This window comes from Macaca thibetana, chromosome 1, assembly GCF_024542745.1.
Source record: "Macaca thibetana thibetana isolate TM-01 chromosome 1, ASM2454274v1, whole genome shotgun sequence".
In the NCBI taxonomy this organism is placed as follows: domain Eukaryota; kingdom Metazoa; phylum Chordata; class Mammalia; order Primates; family Cercopithecidae; genus Macaca; species Macaca thibetana.
Window position 1 is genome coordinate 113899412 of NC_065578.1, and position 20093 is coordinate 113919504.

General features: G+C 40.8%; 2 protein-coding genes across 3 annotated transcripts in view; both read right to left on the minus strand.

Annotated features, from left to right (window-relative positions):
• Nucleotides 1-527: 527 nt before the first annotated feature.
• Nucleotides 528-18602, minus strand: BCAS2 (BCAS2 pre-mRNA processing factor). Its single transcript, XM_050748304.1, has 8 exons — nucleotides 18599-18602; nucleotides 10309-10434; nucleotides 10109-10201; nucleotides 5244-5314; nucleotides 4028-4189; nucleotides 3691-3741; nucleotides 2982-3062; nucleotides 528-1226 (listed from the first exon to the last, which is right to left on the minus strand). The coding sequence occupies exons 2-8, from the start codon at nucleotides 10399-10401 to the stop codon at nucleotides 1100-1102; spliced, it is 678 nt and encodes a 225-aa protein (XP_050604261.1). The 5' UTR covers nucleotides 10402-10434; nucleotides 18599-18602; the 3' UTR covers nucleotides 528-1099.
• DENND2C (DENN domain containing 2C) overlaps nucleotides 14405-20093 on the minus strand; it is an 85583-nt gene continuing 79894 nt past the window's right edge. Inside the window, exons 17-19 of one of the 2 annotated variants that reach the window (XM_050748063.1) lie at nucleotides 17108-17344; nucleotides 16775-16861; nucleotides 14405-15023 (exon numbers count right to left, since the gene is read on the minus strand). In XM_050748063.1, the coding sequence (XP_050604020.1) occupies nucleotides 14992-15023; nucleotides 16775-16861; nucleotides 17108-17344 (356 nt within the window). In that variant the 3' untranslated portion in view covers nucleotides 14405-14991. Of the gene's footprint in view, nucleotides 15024-16774; nucleotides 16862-17107; nucleotides 17348-20093 lie in introns of both variants that reach the window. The other variant, XM_050748053.1, reaches the window with a different exon arrangement.

Here is a 20093-nt window from a genome sequence, read left to right on the forward strand (position 1 = left end):
ATGGTCTCGATCTCTTGACCTCGTGATCCGCCCACCTCAGCCTCCCAAAGTGCTGGGATTACAGGTGTGAGCCACTGACCTTTCAATAATTTTAAGTCAGTATTTACACATTAAGACTACCTTGATTCATTTGAGACAGGGTCTTGCTCTGTCACCCAGGCTGGTGTGCAGTGTCACAATCATATCTTATGGTGGCTTTGAACTCCTGGACACAAGTGATCCTCCTACCTCAGTCTCTCAAAGCACTGGGATTATAGACGTGAGCCACCACACCTAGCAAGACTACCTTTTGATATGTTGCAAATATTTTTTCTGAATTGGGCACGAATCTTTTATACATTTTAATTCCTTACAAGTAGAGAAGTAAGAACATTAACTCTGGAGCTGGACTATTGGGTTCAAAACCTGACTGACATTTTCTATAAAAAAGCTGACATTTTCAGCTATAAAACCTTGGCAAGTTATGTTATTTAACTGGGGTGTGTTACATGTCCACATATGAGAAAAACAGTAACCGCCTCCTGAGGTTTTTGTGAGAACCAAGTAATTTTTATTCCTATACATCTAGTTCACCGATCTAAGGTGTTCAGAACAGTGTTCAGCACATATTAAGCTTGATATAACTGTTACCTATGATGATGATGGTGATAATGATGACTCTGTACAGTCACTGTATTTCTGAAGTCTTGTTTGGTAATCAAGAATGTGTTTCGAACTATCTCTTTATTAGACAAAGTCATAAACCAAAAATTTCCAACTTCCTGTACATGTTGAAGGCTTTAAATAAGGATCCTTGGATACAAACTATGGTCCGCATGGCTGAAAATTAATTCTATGACACAGTATTATTCTAAAGTCATAACTGACTTTGAAAGCCTAAAGATTTTCTTTTATGGTTACAAAAATACCACCAAGCTAGACATTTTAATTCTGTTGAGATATACAAATAGAATTACTACAGCAGCCCACACATTCTATGATTTCTAAACATTTAAACATCAATGGTTTTGCGAAGATGCTGTCGTCCTTCACAGTTCATTAAAAGTTCAGATGCCTTTTGTGAAAGCCCACCTTTTCTTCTACCTGCTAAACTGTCTTTTCAGAAGTCTTGCCGGATGTTTTCTTTGTTTGCCTCTCCATGTTGCTGCTTAATTTGATAGATTTCATTTTCTAGCTGAACAATAGTCCGTTCAATCTCATAATTCTTACTGACCAGGGATACCCAACTAGAATGGGGGGGGAAAAAGGAAAAAAATTACTCAAAGTAAAATTTCTCTTAGAAGATTTTATTTTAAATGGATACACATGTTCACCCAGAGCTATAACACTAATCTTCACTTTTTTTTTTTTTTTTTGAGACAGAGTCTCACTCTTGTTGCCCAGACTGGAATACAATGGCACAACCTTGGCTCACTGCAACCTCTGGCTCCCGGGTTCAAGCGATTCTCTCGCCTCAGCCTCCCGAGCAGCTGGATTACAGGCACCTGCCACCACGGCTGGCTCATGTTTTTGTATGTTTAGCAGAGATGGGGGTTTCACCATGTTGGCCAGGCTGGTCTCAAACTCCTGATCTCAGGTGAGCCACCCACCTCGGCCTCCCAATGTGCTGGGATTACAGGCGTGAGCCACTGCACCCGGCCTAAACTTTACTTTCAACTTTCCATTAAAAAAAAATCAAGGCACAATTGTGGAAAAGTAGGTAAAGGGTACATGGAATCTGTATTCTTTCTTTCTTTCTTTTTTTTTTTTTTTCCCCCCAGAGATAGGGTCTTGCTCTGTTGCCTAGGCTGGAATGCAGTGGTGTGATCACAGCTCACTGCAGCCTGGAACTCCTGAGCTCAAGCAATCCTTCCACCTTAGCCTCCCAAGGAGCTAAGACTACAGGTGCATGCCATCATGCCTGGGTTCATTTAAAAACATTTTTTTTTGTAGAGACAGGGTCTTGTTATGTTGCCCAGGCTCATCTTGAACTCCTGGCTTCAAGCAATCCTCCTACCTTGGCCTACCAAGGCACTAGGATTACAATGTGAGTCACCACACCTGGCTCTCTGTATTATTTCTTACAACTGCATGTGAATCTACAATTATCTCAAAAGTTCAACTAATAAAAAAGCAAATTAGAAACAGATGAGAGAACTTGTAAACCAGAAGAAATAGGAAAGAGTGATGAAGACAGTATCTAATTTAATCAACAAAAAGGAAAGAGGCAACAGTTTATTAAATTGAGGAAAAAACATGAAAAGGTACCAAAGAGACTGATAACACGTACATGGAGATGGTAGAACAAGGAGAATAACTTGAGTAATGAAGGGACAAAGGGAATGGGAAAGCAAAAAAGAAGAGAGAAATGACACAAATATTCAAGATATTGTATAAAGGCATACGTGTGTATGTAAAAGAACATTTTTTAAAATGTATAAACCTGAGGTACAAACAAATTATCAAGAAAAGTATGAAATCTCCCTCCCTACAATATTTTATAAAATTAATTTTTTTCCTTTTTTTTTTTTTAAGACTAGGTCTCACTCTGTTGCCCAGGCTGGAGTGCATTGGTGCGATTATGGCTCACTGCAGCTTCAACCTCCCAGGCTAAGCAATCCTCCTGCCTCAGCCTCCACAGTAGCTGGGACTACAGGCATGTGCCACTGTAGCTGGCTATTTTTTTTTTTTCCATTTAAAAGGAGAATAAAGGTAGAATTCCATTCAAGGCCAAAAATACTAGACTAAAAACAGGGTATTCTAAGACCAGAATCCTTTAGCAATGGTTCAATTTAGCAAAGGATCCTTCACCAATGGTTCAATTCTCGTTTATAGTTCTCTTTAACACCTTATAGAAAGGCAGAGACAGTGAAGGGTGAATTCAGAAAACAGCATTTTCTTTGACACCTATGGCATCCCACATGAATGCTATTTGAATATTATTGAATCGACCTTAGACTGGGCTAAACAATTTAAAAGATGATGGAATTACAGATACTCACTTTGACTCCATTTCTCTCAATTTAGATCCAGCTGTGAGCTGCATGTTCTTTCTCTGCCAGTTTAAATCTTGAATATGTTTTCTGTAAAAAATTATACAACCTAATGACATTTTAATGTAAGACCAAAACTCAACAGAAAACTCTGTAACACAAGAGAATATCTTAATCCCATGAGAACAATATCATGTACAGTTATAGGCTAACTGTAGAAATTACCGTTCTTCTAATTATTTTTTGATTACAAGTTTCATAAAACATGCTCATTGTGAGAAATCACACACACACACACACACACACGAGCACACACAGATTACAAGTCTCAAGTCCCTCTTCCCATGCATGTCTCCTTTTTCCTGGTAACTCCTGTTGAGTTTTTGCTGGGTGTCCTTCCAGGCTTTCCTATATGTGTGTGTAGAAATCGGTCTTAAAAATCAGATTATATGTGTTATTCTCCAACCTTTCCCCCTCTAAAAGCGTCTTTCCATGTTCGCAGACTTGCAAGCTACAAGTGGCAGAGATGTTTTCAGACCTCAGGCCTGCTACTCGTCTACTTAGGTAGGCCAAACCCAGTGCCAGATGCTGAACAAAGACAGTGGATCAATTGTTTACTTTCACCTGGCTGCAGTCTCTTTGCTTTCTTTTTCCTCCTATTTTCTATTCATTAAAGGTTCACTTAAAGTTCATTCTGTAATAGGAAAAAACAATTTACCTTAATTTCTGAAGTTCTTTCTGTGCGTGTTCAATCATATGAACTAGATTTCTGAAGGAAAAGAGGAAAATCAGATTTAAATACATTAAAATAGTACCAATTAAAAGTGAACTTTTTCAAGTTTTTTTGCTAAAAATCGTATTTCTGGAGCTCTGTGCCAAGAACATGTTGGCCAGGCTGGTCTCGAACTCCTGACCTCAAGCAATCCACCTGCCTCTGCCTCTCAAAGGGCTGGGATTACTGGCGTGAGCCACTGCACCCAGAACCTCCCATACTTTTAAAAAGTACTAACACTTTGGGTGAGATGGAAAGAAAAGGAAAAAAAAAAGGTTCTTACTCATTGTATACTTTCCAGGCATTACATCCATGCTGTGACATTAGTTCCAGATTCTCAATTCTAACTGCTTGATGCTCTAACTGGGCCATAGAATTGTTTACACATTCTTGCCATGCAGTAATGTCATTTTTTTGACCAGAGGAAGGGGCTGGAAGCTCATATCTGAAATTAAACAACAAAATAAAACCATCTGTACTGTCAAGCCTTTACATCTCTTCCCAACAGAATGTCCCATGAGTCTCCATATAGTATAAAAACTACAGAAGACTGAGGATGTAAACCTTGCAATAATAAGAAACTGATACAGCCTAACAATCAATTTACAAATATGATTTAGCACCGTTATGTTCACTTCAATGTGAACTGGTTAAATAAGCAACATTACATTCACATAAAAGATTGTTATATTAGCTATTAAATGATGTCACTGAAGAACATTTAATAATATTAAGATGTGAATAATATATTAAGGGGAAAAAGTAGTAGACAAAAACCTTTGCTACCATTTTTGTAAATTACTCACACCCACCCATCCACTAACATACCCATTCCCCGGTAGAGAAAAAAAATGAGAAGTGATATGACTCCTTCTATTCCCTCTTCACACTACCCAGTCAGTCCTTCAACACTGCCTCCCTAGATATCTATAGATCTATATCTACAGATATCTATAGATATATATCTATAGATATATATCTATATCTACATCTCTATATCTATCTATAGATCTCTGTATCTATATCTATATCCATAGATATATCTTCATCTATCTATAGCTGTATCTACAGATATCTCTCTCTATATAGTTTTTTTTCAAGACTGGGTCTCCCTCTGTTCCCCACGCTGGAGTGCAGTGGTACAATCTCGGCTTGCTGCAACCTCCATCTCCTGGAGGATGTCAAGCGATCTCCCTACCTCAGCTTTCCAAGTAGCTGGGTCTACGGGTGTGTGCCACCATACCCAGGTACGTTGTTTATTATTATTATTATTATTTTGGTAGAGATAGGGTTTTGCCATGTTGTCCAGGCTGATCTCAAAACTCCTGGATTCAAGCAATCCGCCATTCTCGGCCTCCCAAAGTGCTGGAATTACAGGTGTGAGCCACCACGCCCAGCCAACACTGCCAATATTAGCCAGCAAATACATTCTTCACAAATCTCAGCTCATTACTGAGTTACTACAAATTAAATTTTAATTTCCATTTTAATATTCTTACCGTTTCATACTGAGCAATTCAATTGGTTGTCGAGCAGCCAGTCTTTCAAATTCATTTCTCATTATGTCAGTCTGATGTGTAAATCAGAAAAAGATTTCTAAGATCATGTTGACAATTGAAATTAACAATCACCAAAGAATAGATTTAAGCTACACTACCTATTATAATGAATCATTTCCCTTTCCCTAATTCTTCTCTGAGTTAAATGCTCTCTAGAATCACACACAAACACACAGTCACTTCACATTCAGCTTAGCCAGGAAAAGTGGCATGTATTAAGGAGCCCACAGAGAAAAGGATTAATCCTAACTCAGATGTTCTCAATTCCAGAAGCATGTTACCATCAGTTGGACAGTGCTATGGTTTGAATGTTTGTCCCCTCTGAAACTCATATGGAAACTTAATCCCCAATGTAATAGTATTAAGAGGTGGGGTCTTTAAGAGGTGATTGGGTTATGAGGGCTCAACCCATTCATGGATTAATGAGTTATCACCAGAGTGGGTATGTTATAAAAGCCAGTTTGTCTTTCCCTTGTGTGCCCCTACGTGCCATGTAATGCTCTGTGCTGCTTCAGGACTGTACACCAAGTACACATCAGCAAGAACGCCCTCACCAGATGCAGCCTGTGAACCTTACTTACACTTTCCAGCCTCCAGAAATCTAAGAATTTTTTTTTTTTTTTTTCACGATGAAGTCTCACTCTTGTCCCCCAGGCTGGAGAGCAATGGCGCAATCTTGGCTCATTGCAACCTCTGCCTCCCAGGTTCAAGTGATTCTCTTGCCTCATCCTCCCGAGTAGCTGGGATTACAGGTGCCTGCCACCATGCCCAGCTAATTTTTGTATTTTTAGTAGAGGCAGGGTTTCACCATGTTGGCCAGGCTGGTCTTGAACTCCTGACCTCAGGTGATCTGCCCGCCTCAGTCTCCCAAAGTGTCTTTTCTTTATATTCACTATCTTCTCTAGCAATTTTACTGTTTGCCAAGTAAATGTAGTATGGCTATTCCTCTTTAGGGATGTTTTGGCCAATATCTTATCCCATTTCCGTTCTGCACATTTCCTACCCCGAGTATAAAGAACTGCTTAAAATATTTGTTTGTAGTAATACTTCAGTTATTCCATGTAATTTTAATTTTCTGAGGGCTTCAACTATCTTAACAATTAGACTAGAGAATAAGTATCAAAGGCCTTACAGAAGCCTGCATTAATGTTTAAAAGTTTTGTATTAGGCCGGGCGAGGTGGCTCACGCCTGTAATCCCAGCACTTTGGGAGGCCGAGGTGGGTGGATCACGAGGTCAAGAGATTGAGACCATCCTGGCCAAGATGGTGAAACCTTGTATCTACTAAAAATACAAAAACTAGCTGGGCATGATGGCACGCGCCTGTAATCCCAGCTACTTGGGAGGCTGAGGCAGGAGAACTTCTTGAACCCGGGAGGCGGAGGCTGCAGTGATCCAAGATCGCGCCACTGCACTCCAGCCTGGCAACAGAGTGAGACTCCATCTAAAAAAAAAAAAAAAAAAAATTTGTATTAAGCATTTCTTTCTGGAGAAAGCATTTTGCAGGCGCTACTGCTAAATTACACATAATCTTAAGAAAATGTAGTTATCTAGTTTCCTGCAAAAAATACCAAGGCATTTTAGCTAGAAAATTCTGCAGTGACAAAGAGTAACAGCTAATAATTAAACAAGAGGCAGTATAAAAATGTATAAGTAGTCTTGAGCCATACAGCACAGGAGGAACCCTTAACTAACTCACACGCTCAGTAAGTGATAGATCTGGAATTTTAGCTCAGCTCTCTCCAAAGACTAAGCCAGTGTTCATGGAGCTAAGTCATGGGCGGCGGGGTCGGTGGGGGAAATCCCTGCTCATGGAGTAGTCTCATCTCAGCTTTGAGAGGCCTTCCTCAACCACCCAACCTAGAGTCACCCAGTCACTTTATCACTATCATTCTCTGTGCAGCATTTATCAACAATTTTTCTGATCTATTTATTGTCCGTCTCAACACTCTAGATTGTAAGGTTCATAAGTATGGACCCTGCTGATACTGTTCTCCAATATCCAGCATGGAATAGACCTTCGTAAATAGTTGTTAAGTGAATTAATGAAAGAGTAATTTCAGAGGCAGTTTGAAGAATGGTTAAGGTCTTAGTCAATGAGCCTTTCTAAGCTGCAGTTTTCCCAGCTAAAAAAATGGGGATAGTGAACATAGTTATATAGTTTATAGAGCTGTTTTGTGCACCAAGAAAGACAGTGAGCCCAGTATACATTACCAACTATTACTAAGAAAGGATGCCAAGTGTGGTGGCTCACACCTGTAATCCCAGTACTTTGGGAGGCCGAGGCAGGTGAATCACTTGAGGTCAGGAGTTCGAGATCAGCCTGGCCACAATGGTGAAACCCTGTCTGTACTAAAAATACAAAAATTAGTTGGGCATGGTAGTGCATGCCTGTAATCCCAGCCACTTGGGAGGCTGGGGGAGGAGAATCGCTTGAACCCAGGAGGCAGAGGTTGCAGTGAGCCAAGGAGTTGCATGCACTCCAGCCTAGGCGACAGAGCAAGACTCTGTCTCAAAAAAAGAAAGGATTAAATGATCAGTAAACTAATTACAGGAGAATCATTTGAACCCAGGAGTTTGCTAATTAAATAATCAGTAAACTAATTACAAAGGTATTTGAGAGAAGGAAAAAAACTGGCAAAAGTATTATAAGAAGTCTGTGATTGAATGCAGTTATTTGAAAACGTCAGAAATCAGTCCAAGAAGCATTACTGTACTTAATTCTCTTTTTTTTTTTTAATGAGATGGAGTCTCGCTCTGTCGCCCAGGCTGGAGTGCAGTGGCGCCATCTTGGCTCACTGCAAGCTCCGCCTCCCGGGTTCAGGCCATTCTTCTGCCTCAGCCTCCTGAGTAGCTGGGACTACAGGCACCCGCCACCATGCCCAGTTAATTTTTTGTATTTTTAGTAGAGGATGGTCTCGATTTCCTGACCTCGTGATCCACTCGCCTCAGCCTCCCAAGGTGCTGGGATTACAGGTGTGAGCCACTGTACTTAGTTCTTAACGTGGTTAACATCTACACCTAGGTAACAATATTTGGAAAAAGCATAGGAAAACACGTTCATAGAAACATATGTCTTCTACTTAAAACTTAGCCAAGGCAGGGTGTGGTGGTTCACCCCGTATCCCAACACTTTGGGAGGATGAGGTGGGCGGATCACTTGAGGCCAGGAGTTCAAGACCAGCCTGGCCAACGTGGTGACACCCCATCTCTACTGAAAATACAAAAATTAGCCAGGCATGGTGGCAGGCACCTGTAATCCTAGCTGCTCGCGAGGCTGAGGCAAGAGAATCACTTGAGCTCGGAAGGTGGAAGTTGCAGTGAGCAGAAATGGCACCACTGCACTCCAGGCTGGGTGACAGAGTAAGACTCCGTCTCAAACAAAAACAACAAACTTAACTATTTTTTCATGTTACTTTAATGTAAATAATATCTTTTTTTTTTTTTTCCCCTCTGAGACAGGATCTCAGTCTGTCGCCAGGCTGGAGCGCAATGGTATTATCATGGCTCACTGTAGCAGCCTTGAACTTCCAGGCTCAAGTGATCCTTCCACCTCAGCCTCCTGAGTGGCTTGGACTACAGGTGCATGCCATCATGCTTGGCTAATTTTTTAGTTTTTCTTTTGTAGAGAAAGGGTCTCACTATGCTGCACAGGCTGGTCTCAAGTGATCCTCACACCTCAGCCTCCTAAAGTGCTGGGATTACAGGTGTGAGCCACCACACCCAGCTAAATACTGCCTTTTAATAATACAATCCTTTCATAAATAAACGATTAGGTATAATGGGAAAAAAACCTCCAAGCTGTACATATTGAAATACTTGAATCCAATAATTTAGAAATAACTTACATTTCACTTAGCTAATTAGACCCTAACTAGAATCTTGGGTGTACTTCAAGGTTATACATTTAAAATAGTATCATACTCACTGTGTGCAGTAGAACAGCATCTGACTCCCTAGGCAAGCATGGGCACTCCTTTCTCTAATTCTCTTGTCCTTATATATACCTCCACTACAGGTCCTTTACATATTATTACACATTTATACATACTATTGTAAACTTTCTGTTTTATATATCTAGCTCCTCATTGTATTGTATTTTTCTGTATTCAGAAACCCTATCTTTTTTTGGAGACGATGCTTGTCTTAAATAAAGAAAAGAAAAATTAAAATACAGCAAAATACATATTTTTTTAAAACCCAGATATTTTTATCTCTATGATTTCAGAATCTAGAATGGCACCTAGCACTTGGAAAGTATTCGTATCAGGGAAAGTTCTTGCCTACATTAATCAGAACTGTGTTAATAAAAACATCGGACAGATTATAGAAAAAAGGAGAAGGCTGAGAAAAGAGTAGTATACACTTGGATATGGTTTGTCCCTTCAGTCATACCACAAACGTTTGGTAAATAACTAGACTTTAATACGCCACTCTCCAGTGGTTCTAAAGAGCTTAGGTAATTAGGCTTATACATACTAAAAAATTCTAGATCACCTGCTGTAGAGTGACTCTTGGCAGGAGAGGGTCCCTTTGAGAATTTACGCATGGATCCTATCTCAAAGAATTGTGGCCACAAATTTTTGCATTAAGTGAGTCGTGGAGTCCCAGAAAGTCTTCCTATGGATCTTAGAATAAGAACCTCGGAGAAGACTTATCTATCTAGCTGTTTTCAACAGACTGGTACCTATGCAGGCAATGGTTAAAACTGGAATTTAAAAATCACTTTTACGTAGCTGAAGCTCTCAATCCAAAATAAAGGTTCACAGGAATCCTCGTTCATACCCGGGCTCAAGACATACTTACTTCAAAGGCAGAATAATCCGGGGCTGTTAGGTAGCTCAGGTAGTTCTTAGTAGGTCGGTATCTGCGAGTTTCCTCCTCCACCAGCGCTGCAGCCTTAGAAAGAGAATTGGGGCCAGGGTAGAAGCGGCAAATTGTAACATGTTTCTTTCGGTACCGAGCCAGGGAACAGTGAGTCAGCTACAAAGACACCCCGCACTCACCGCTTCCCGCACACCAGGGGCTTCATAACCTTGATCAAAATACGGCAGCGCATCCACCACAACCTCTCCAGCCACCAAACCCGTGCCCGCCATTCTGAGGACCTCAGGTTTGCCTGCGTTTTCTGCGTCTGCGTAAACTGAGTTCTATTTAGATACGCCGGCGCCTGACACTGATGTAATCACGTTCCCTGCATATTGACGTTCGCGCATGCTCAGTTGCTAATTTTGAAGGCGGGTCCGCCCGGTATCTAGAAATTGCCGGGCTGCTTTGTTTTGGGCGGACGTGACGTCAGTCTTGGCTTCACTGCGTCAGCGGAAGGCCTCAATTTCCTGTCTTCTGCTTACTGTATTTTTTTTGCCAGCGAATGGTGGCGATTTGAAGTTAGGGCTTTTCGTTTCCTCCAAAACATTGATATCTGGAACGGGAGCCCCTTAACACTTTTGGAGGGAACTGGCTGCAGGATTTGACGGGGAGAGATAACTGATTTCCCACCTCTGCTTACTGCCACCGTCTTCCCTTAATCTTCTCTTCCTCTGTGCCGGACTTCTTTCCTTTTTTATTATGGACACACGCTCTTGTTCTGCTGCCCAGGTTGGAGTGCAGTGGCGCGATCATAGTTCACTGCAGCCTCAACCCCCCCAGGCCCAAGCGATCCTTCCACCTCAGCCTCCTGAGCCGCTGGGCCTAGAGGTGCACACCACCACGCCTGGCTAATTTTTAATTTTTTTTTTTTTTTTTTTTTTTTTTTTTTTTCCGAGACGGAGTCTCACTCTGTCGCCCAGGCTGGAGTGCAGTGGCGCGATCTCGGCTCACTGCAAGCTCCGCCTCCTGCGTTCACGCCATTCTCCTGCCTCAGCCTCCTAGTAGCTGGGACTACAAGGCATCCGCCTCCATGCCCGGCTAATTTTTTGTATTTTTTGTATTTTCACCGTGTTAGCCAGGATGATCTCGATCTCCTGACCTCGTGATCCGCCCGCCTCGGCCTCCCAAAGTGCTGGGATTATAGGCTTGAGCCACAGCGCCCGGCCATTTTAAAATTTTTTTGTAGAGTTGGAGCCTTCCTATGTTGCCAAGGCTGGCCTCAAGCTATCCTCTCGCCTAGGCCTCCTAAAATGTGGGGAATACAGGCGTAAGCCACTGCACCCCGGGTCGTTCCTCTTTTACTTCCTTGCTGTACCCCGACTATCCTCCCCCCTCACCACCCTGAAAACCTTTGCATTGGATAAGTACAATTCTTAAAGAGGCTCTAGAATTGGGCGCCAGTCTCCAATTAAAATTGTGAAGCTTTATGGTCTGAGTATCAAAAGGAACCTCAGTTCCTTAAAAATCTTGCCATTTTGGCTTTAGGACTTAAACGGTAATAGAATGGCACTCCTGTCTCCGAACCATTCAAGCTGCTGCCCATGCACTTTGTCTTCTTCATGGCTCCTGGACTAAGCAGCCTCCCTTTGATTAAGCAGTTAAAGACCAAATAAAGTTGTCAGACTATATACCCTGCCCAGTGTGCGGTCTAGACCCAGGCTTTGTCTGCCAAGAGCCTCGAAATGTTGACCTCCATTATTAAGCCTGATCAATCTAAGACTAATTCTTATTACTTAAGTACCATTAGGTAAATGTGCTAGCTGTAGATTTAAGTGACATAAAAGATCTTTACATCTTAAGAATTCTCCAAGGGATCTGTGGGGTTTTTATGTATTTATTCATTAAAAGATCTGTAAACAATATTTTATACAAATCTTGATTCTTTTACAAAAATATCCAGAATTCATAACACTTTACAGAAACAAAACACAACAGACCTAAGGAAATGAAGCAGCTTCAGGCTGCAAAGATGAAGACAGCATTCCTGAAGCGCAAAGGTCTCCTCCTAAAGGGATAGCCAGGATCCATCATAGTAAACCCTTTTACCCCCATTTTATAAACATCCAATTATTAACTGTTCCCGCTGGGTTGCAGTGTAAGAAGAGACCAAATGGAGAGATGTCTAGTAGAAGCCCCATTAGGGTAACCTGCTTAACATTTAAAAAAAGGCTCAGTTCTATTCCCTGGACCCACATCTGTAGGAATTATATTATACAGCACCAGTCTTAAATGGTGTTCTGCTTCAGGTTCATGCATACCTGAATGGGTTGTAATGAAATACTGTGCAAGTCAATAAACTGTATCACAATACAACTTAACAGTTTTGTAAGGTTGAATAAATACTTTCTGTGCCAGTTGAAACCATCAGCAGAAACTGAAGAAAACAAACTGACATTTGCTATAGCATTAATAAATGAAAAGTGCACCATCTGTGAATTTGCCCATTAATTTGAAAAAACAAAACAAAACAAAAAAACAGGCCCGGTGCACTGACTCATGCCTGTAATCCCAGCACTTTGGGAGGCCAAGGTGGGTGGATCACCTGAGGTCAGGAGTTCGAGACTAGCTTGGCCAACATGGTGAAACCCCGTCTCTACAAAAAATACAAAATTAGCCAGGTGTGGTGGTGGGCACCTATAATTCCAGCTACACGGGAGGCTGAGGCAGGAGAATTGCTTGAACCCAGGAGGCGGAGGTCTCAGTGAGCCGAGATCGTGCCATTGCGCTCCAGCCTGGGCAAAAAGAGCGAAACTCCATCTTAAAACACACACACACACACACACACACACACACAACATTGCACCATCACTGAAAAATTTCTCTTTCCAATCACTACTACTACTACTTTAGATATTAAAGGTCCGGATGACTAAGTGGTATATGTTCAAGGAATGTTCATATTTTGAGTCTAATTTAATTAGAGCAAAAATTTCAGCATTTCTAGGGCAATAAAAAGAGTCTCATCTAGGCATATATATATAAAGTCCCTTATCCTCAGAGCTGAAAAGTGGCTCTGGTACACTTAATAGAAAATTTTTTATTAATAAAATAAATAGCTATATAATCCTACTGAGATGAAATTTCCATCTGGAGGACTAACCAACTTTGTGTCCATAAAAGTCCTGGCTTCAGTTCTGTGTTGTATAACTTTGGGCAACTTATTTAACTTCTTTGAATTTGTGTTTTTTTCTTTTTTTTTTGAGATGGAGTCTTACTCTGTCACCCTGACTGGAGTGCAGTGGTGCGATCTCCGCTCACTGCAACCTCCACCTCCTGGGCTCAAGCAATTCTCGTGACTCAGCCTCCCAAGTAGCCGGGATTACAGGCACCTGCCACCACGCCCAGCTAATTTTTATTTTTATTTTATTTTTAGTAGAGGGTTTCACCATGTTGGCCAGGCTGGTCTCGAACCCCTGACCTCAAATGATCCACCTGCCTTGGCCTCCCATAGTGCTGGGATTACAGACGCGAGTAACAGCACCCAGCTTTAGTTTCTTTATTAGTAAAATGCAGATGTAAATATCTATCTCATAAGGTTGATTTAAGGATTGGTTGAGATGATATGCATACATATACCACAGTGCATGGCACATGGTGGACACTAAAAAATAAAGGTGGCTCCCATGCCCTTGAGAGGACATTTTCATAATAGTTATAATTCCACAAAGTTTAAATTTATTTACTTATTTTTAAAATGTTTTTGTAGCGATAGGATCTTGCTACATTGCCCAGGCTGGTCTCAAACTCCTACCCTCAAACTCCTGCCTTAGTCTCTCAAAGTGGTGGAGATTACAAGTGTGAGCCACTGGATCCAGCCTCCACAAAGTTTAATGTTGACATGTGAGGGACAAGCAAGCTACTCAAATGCTACACAATTTGGAGGAGGAGTTGCAAGATGTCTAATTTTATAAGGTACTTAATAACAGTACTTTATTTTTTTTATTTTTTTTTTTTTTTTGAGACGGAGTCTCGCTCTGTCACCCAGGCTGGAGTGCAGTGGCCGGATCTCAGCTCACTGCAAGCTCCGCCTCCCGGGTTCACGCCATTCTCCTGCCTCAGCCTCCCGAGTAGCTGGGACTACAGGCGCCCACAACCGCGCCCGGCTAATTTTTTGTATTTTTAGTAGAGACGGGGTTTCACCGTGGTCTCGATCTCCTGACCTTGTGATCCGCCCGCCTCGGCCTCCCAAAGTGCTGGGATTACAGGCGTGAGCCACCGCGCCCGGCCAATAACAGTACTTTATAATATTACAAGTAGGGCTTCCTCCTGAGATTCCCCTAGATACAATATAAGACAAAATAATGGAGATATGTAATGAGTCTATTCCTTTGCCCAGGTCAAACAGCCCACGGATTTAAAGCTGCCATGATAGTTCAGTGATGAGAATTACGCGTATAAGGCCAGTGTTCTCCATTTCCATCGTGTCTCTCTACTATGTTAAACTCAGCATTTCTCTCCTTATTCTCATCTTTGAGCTATTTTTAAAAATGTAACAAGGCTTTTCCTTGTGAAAGACAACTGCTTTCATAGATGAAGCACAAAACAGAGAATGAGCCCAAGAATTACATAGAAAAGGCTGCTATTAAAAAAAAAAAAATGGAGACAGAGTAAAGATGGCATTGGTTCCAGACCATTCCCAACAATTCTCCAGTAATTACTACAGCAGCAACAGGAGAATCCTCCTCCGACAGCCTGACTCGCTCTTTAACCTTTTAAAATTTCAAGAATTTTGTAGAATACTTCATGGGATCCTGACCCTTGGAAAAATATTTTCTTTGGCACTTTCTATTGTATATTCAGGATGGAGACAATCAGAGGTTTCATTTCTTCTGCAGAAATTTCATTTTACTTCCTAAAGGGAAAGAAAAGGACAGTGAACTCTCAATTCATTTTTATTTATTGTACATTATTTGAGGCAAGGGGTTAACTGGTCAGTCATTCAGAACAGCCCAAGAGTTAAGCTGACATCTCAAACTCAGTTGATGTGTTTAACCACCAAAACCAAAACAAAAACGAACCCCAAACCCCATGTGTCTAATTAATTGCAGAGGTCAAAAAGAACTCAGACATCATGTAATCTGGTGGTTTTCAACCTTGACTATGGGTTAAAATCACCTGGCTTCTCCCCAGAGATTTCCTGGAGCCCAGGGGAAAATTTTTTTAAGTTCTCTGGAGATTATAAAATGTAGTCAGAGCTGGGAACCACTGATCTAATCTAACCCCATAGTATAAAGATGAAATAACAGCCTAAGGCCTAATATGTCCATGGTCTGTCAACTAGTGAAGGACAGGGCCTAATTAGGGGGCATATATTTCAAAGGCAAAATATAAATATCATAGAATATAGGTTATTCATAATTTTAGGCTAGCCACACCCCTGTTCTCTTATATCATACTAGATAATGAACTATTATTGAAAAATCATAAATGTGTTTATGAAGTAGAAAATTAGAGACTTGTAAGAAATCCTCTTTTGCCTCAGAAGTCCCTCTAAACCAGGTGTTTTTAATCTGGAGTACCAAGGATAGACTTCATGGGTTACATGAGCAGCCTAAAATTATACGCAAAATTTATTTATATGCTGTAAATACATTTTTCTGGGAAAAAGGACCACAGTTTTTATAAGATTTCTCCAAGGAATGTGTCCTAGAAAAGATTAATAATCATGATATACAAACATATCATGAAATAAATAAACTTCTATCAGAGAGGTTCATCTCTGGGAAATGGCCCCACAGACTACTCTGATGAGGGATCCCAAATTTTGAGAAAAATGCTTCTTTTTCTCCAGAACACTTTGAAACTAGCATCATGGTTTATGGTCAGCCTATTTAAGGCTATATTACTGATCTGATTATAAAGCTTTTGTGATGAGGCCCACTTACTGCAAAGCTTTTTCAGCCACATTTATTTTTTATTTTTATTTATTTATTTTTTATTTATTATTTTTTAAATTTTTATTTATTTTTTTCAGAGACAAGAATCTCACTCTGTTGTCTGTGGCAAGATCATCTTACTGAGGCCTCAAACTCCCAGGTTCCAGCAATCCCCCTCAGGCCTCAACCTCCTATGTAGCTAGAACTACAGGCATGTGCCAGCATGCCTACTTTTTTTTTTTTTTTTTTTTTTTTGAGAGAGAGTTTTGCTCTTGTCGCCCAGGCTGCAGTGCAACGGTGTGATCTCTGCTCACTATAACCTCTGTCTCCTGGGTTCAAGCAATTCTCCTGCCTCAGCCTCCCAAGTAGCTGGCATTACAGGTGCCTGCCACTAAGCCATGCTAATTTTTGTATTTTTAGTTGAGACAGGGTTTCACCATGTTGGACAGGCTAGCTAGTCTCGAACTCCTAACCTCAGGTGATCAACCTGCCTCAGCTTCCCAAAGTGCTGGGATTACAGGCGTGAGCCACCATGCCAAGCCATGTCCAGCTAATTTTAAAATTTTGTGTACAGATGGGGTCTCACTATGTTGCCCATGCTGGTCTCAAACTCCTGGCCTGAAGCAAACCTCCTTACTTGACCTCGTAAAGTGCTAGAATTACAGGTATGAGCCACTGCGCCTGGTCTTCAGCAACATTTATCTAACAAGAAAACACAGCAACTTACCAAGACTCCGCAAAATTCTATTCATCCCACTGGGCTCTGACTCAGGAATTGTTTCCAAATACTGGATGGCCCGGACCTCAAACAAACCTACAAGGAAAAACTCATGTTGGTGAAACTGTCTAACACTCCAGACTGGGAATTACATAAAACTCTGTGCTCATTACCAGTGTATTATTTGCAGGGCTAAAACAATATTACAAAATAAACAATTCTTATAATAAACAACTCGGATTTTGAGTCCTTGTTGCTTTACAATACTTTTTATTCATAATATAGTAAAATCTTTCAAGGTATTCACTAAATAGAGAGGGAGAACTTAATAATGAAACCGACCTTTAACTCCACTTTTCCGGAGCTCTCGGTCCTGGATGAATCCTGCAAACATCTGAGTCTCCATGAAGAGATCCAGGAAGTGGCGTACACTTCGGGAGGTGTGAGACTTACGGAATGGTTCCCTTTGGAAAACACGCTCCCCACGCTCCGTGACAGTCATGTTCAAAGAATAATGTCCTACCAACTCCACAAAAAACCTGACAAATGCTTCAGACACCAGAGAGTTGAGTGTCACATCTGCTGCAACATGAAAAAAAAAGAAAAAATCTCCTCAGTTATCTGTATCTGTAAACACTGGCTCTGGTTATGGAAGTCATGCCTAAGAAGTTATAGATCAAAGGACTGAGAATAAATCTAGGAGTGTTCATTCTTCACTTTCTTTCTCCATGACCTAGAAAAGGCTAATTGATTCTACCCTTACCTTCATTTTCTTTCCATACATACTCCTTCTACATCTTGCAAACTGGCCTGCACATCTGTTGATTTCATGGTAACTGCTCTTTCAAAGGCCACTGGTGAGAGCCAGCCAAATTTAATCTGCTCTTCTATTTTTATCTCCTTTAAGCTCCATGTTGCATTTGTGCTGACTACCTCCTCAGTTCTTTTGTCCCCCACAACTCTATGCTCTTCTGATTTCCTGGTTCCCTTCCTGACTTGATGACAAAGCAGTTATTTTTCTCTTGTCCTTTCTTTCTCTTCCTGAGCATGGTGCTCAGACACTCTTCTTCAACACTCCCTTCCTTAAAGGGCTAATTGGCACAGAGATAGAGCTGGCTATGATAATACTGTAATTCCAAACCTTAGTTTTCCAGCCCTGTGATCTCACCTTCTACATTTTCAGGCTACCTATGGGTGGTTATCATTTGGCTGTCCCATTAGCACATAAGTTCCATCTGTCTAAAGGTCACTATATCAGGTTCTTTTTGGAACTTGGACTATGAATCAATTAAACAAACAATACATATCTAAAGCCAAATCCATTATATTTCCCCACCAAATCAGTTTCCCTCTCAATAGTCCCATTTTTTTAAATAAAGATTTTTTTTTTCCTAAAATACAGACAGGGTCTTGCTATGCTGCCCAGGTGCTGGTCTCAAACTCCTGGGCTCAAGCAATTCTCCCACCTCAGCATTCCAAAATGCTGGGATTACAGATGTGAGCCACCATGCCTCGGTGACATTGCCATTTCATACTACACTATAATTATTCCATAAAAATAGTGATTTGAGGTCTGAAGTTGCACTGTATTAAGTGCTTTTACAAACATAATAATCTATTATTATTTTTTTCTTTTACAGAGGAAACTGAGATGCCAAATGATTAAATAAATTCTCTAGGGTCATCCCATCTAGTAAGTGAAGATGCTGGACTCACAAGTCAGGTGATTTTTAATCCCTATAATACACTACATTATATTGCCTTCCAGGTTCCAGGCTCAAACTTCAGATTCAACTTACACTCCCTCTTTTTCTTCCATATCCAAATAGTCTTCCCCCCACCGACCCTTCACACTGTCTGTTGCTCTTTTCCCAGGGATCCACTCAGGATGGGAATCAGGGACCTAAGTTTAGTCAGAGTTCTACCATAAAGCAGTTGCATAATAGTGGGTGGCTCACTTTTCTCAGTTGGCCTGTCCACATCTGGGCAGCCAGCAGGGCTGACCAGGTGATTTCCAAGGTCTCTTTCTGAATTACACTTTGACTCTAATCTAGGGTTTTGCTATATTTTGTCCAACTCCCTTCCTTCTCATCTCTTTCCTTCTGCAGCTGAGAATCCGTGTCCATCACTGCATTTATCTTTCTTTTTTTTAATTAATTTTTTTTTTTTTGTAGAGATGGGGTCTTGCTATGTTGCTCAGGCTGGTATTGAACTTATCCTGCCTTGACCTCCCAAAGTGCTTGAGATCACAGGTATGAGCCACCACACCCAGCCCCAACACTGCATTTATCTTCAACACTTTTGCCTCACTGTTATGTCTTATTTTCTTTCTTTTAAAAATTATGTTTTTCTATAATTTCTTTATTCTTTCCTTTTTAATGTATATACTTTACATATTCTTTGATATGTATGAGTATTTTATAAGATCAACAATGAAATGAATAAATTCTCTACCACAAACAAAGCTTACAAACAGAACATTACTAATATCTTTGAAGTTTCCTGTGTGACTCTCTCTAATGGCATTCTTCTCCTACTTTCCAATAGAGTGACCATGGAATTTTGGATTTATTATTCCCTTGCTCTGCATTATAGTTTCACTATACACATATAAAACCCCAATAGCATATTATTAGGTTTTGTATGTCTTTGAACGGTATACAAAATATTGTAGTCTTCTTCAACTTACTGTTTTATTCAATATATGTTTTTAAGAATCATTTTTAACTGGGTGCAGCTAAAATGGCTCATGCCTGTAATCCCAACACTTAGGAGACTGAGGCAGGCAGCTCACCTGAGCCCAGGAGCTTAGGACCAGGCTGGGCAACATAGACTCCATCTCTACAAAAAATTTAAGAATTAGCTGAGTGTGGTGGCACAGGCCTGTGGTCCCAGTTACTCAGGAGGCTGAGGACAGAGGATTGCTTGAGCATAGGGGGTCAAGGCTGCAGTGGGCCATGATCACACCACTTGCACTCCAGCCTGGTTGACAAAATAAAACCTTATCTCAAAAAAAATTCATTATTAAAGCTTTATTCTCCTGAAAATGGATATTCACATTGTTTTTAGTTTTTGCTATCACATATACTGGCACTATGAAAACTAATGAACTTGTTTCCCAGTGATCATGTACAAGAGATTCACTAGGATATGTATCTACAAACTACATTGTTGGGTTGCAGGATATGTACACCTTTAATATTACTAGATAATGCCAACTTCAAAGTGGTTGAACTACTTGACACACTCTTACCAACACTTGATATTGTCAGACTTAAATTTTTTTTTTTTGAGACAGGGTCTTGCTCTATTGCCCAGGCTAGAGTGC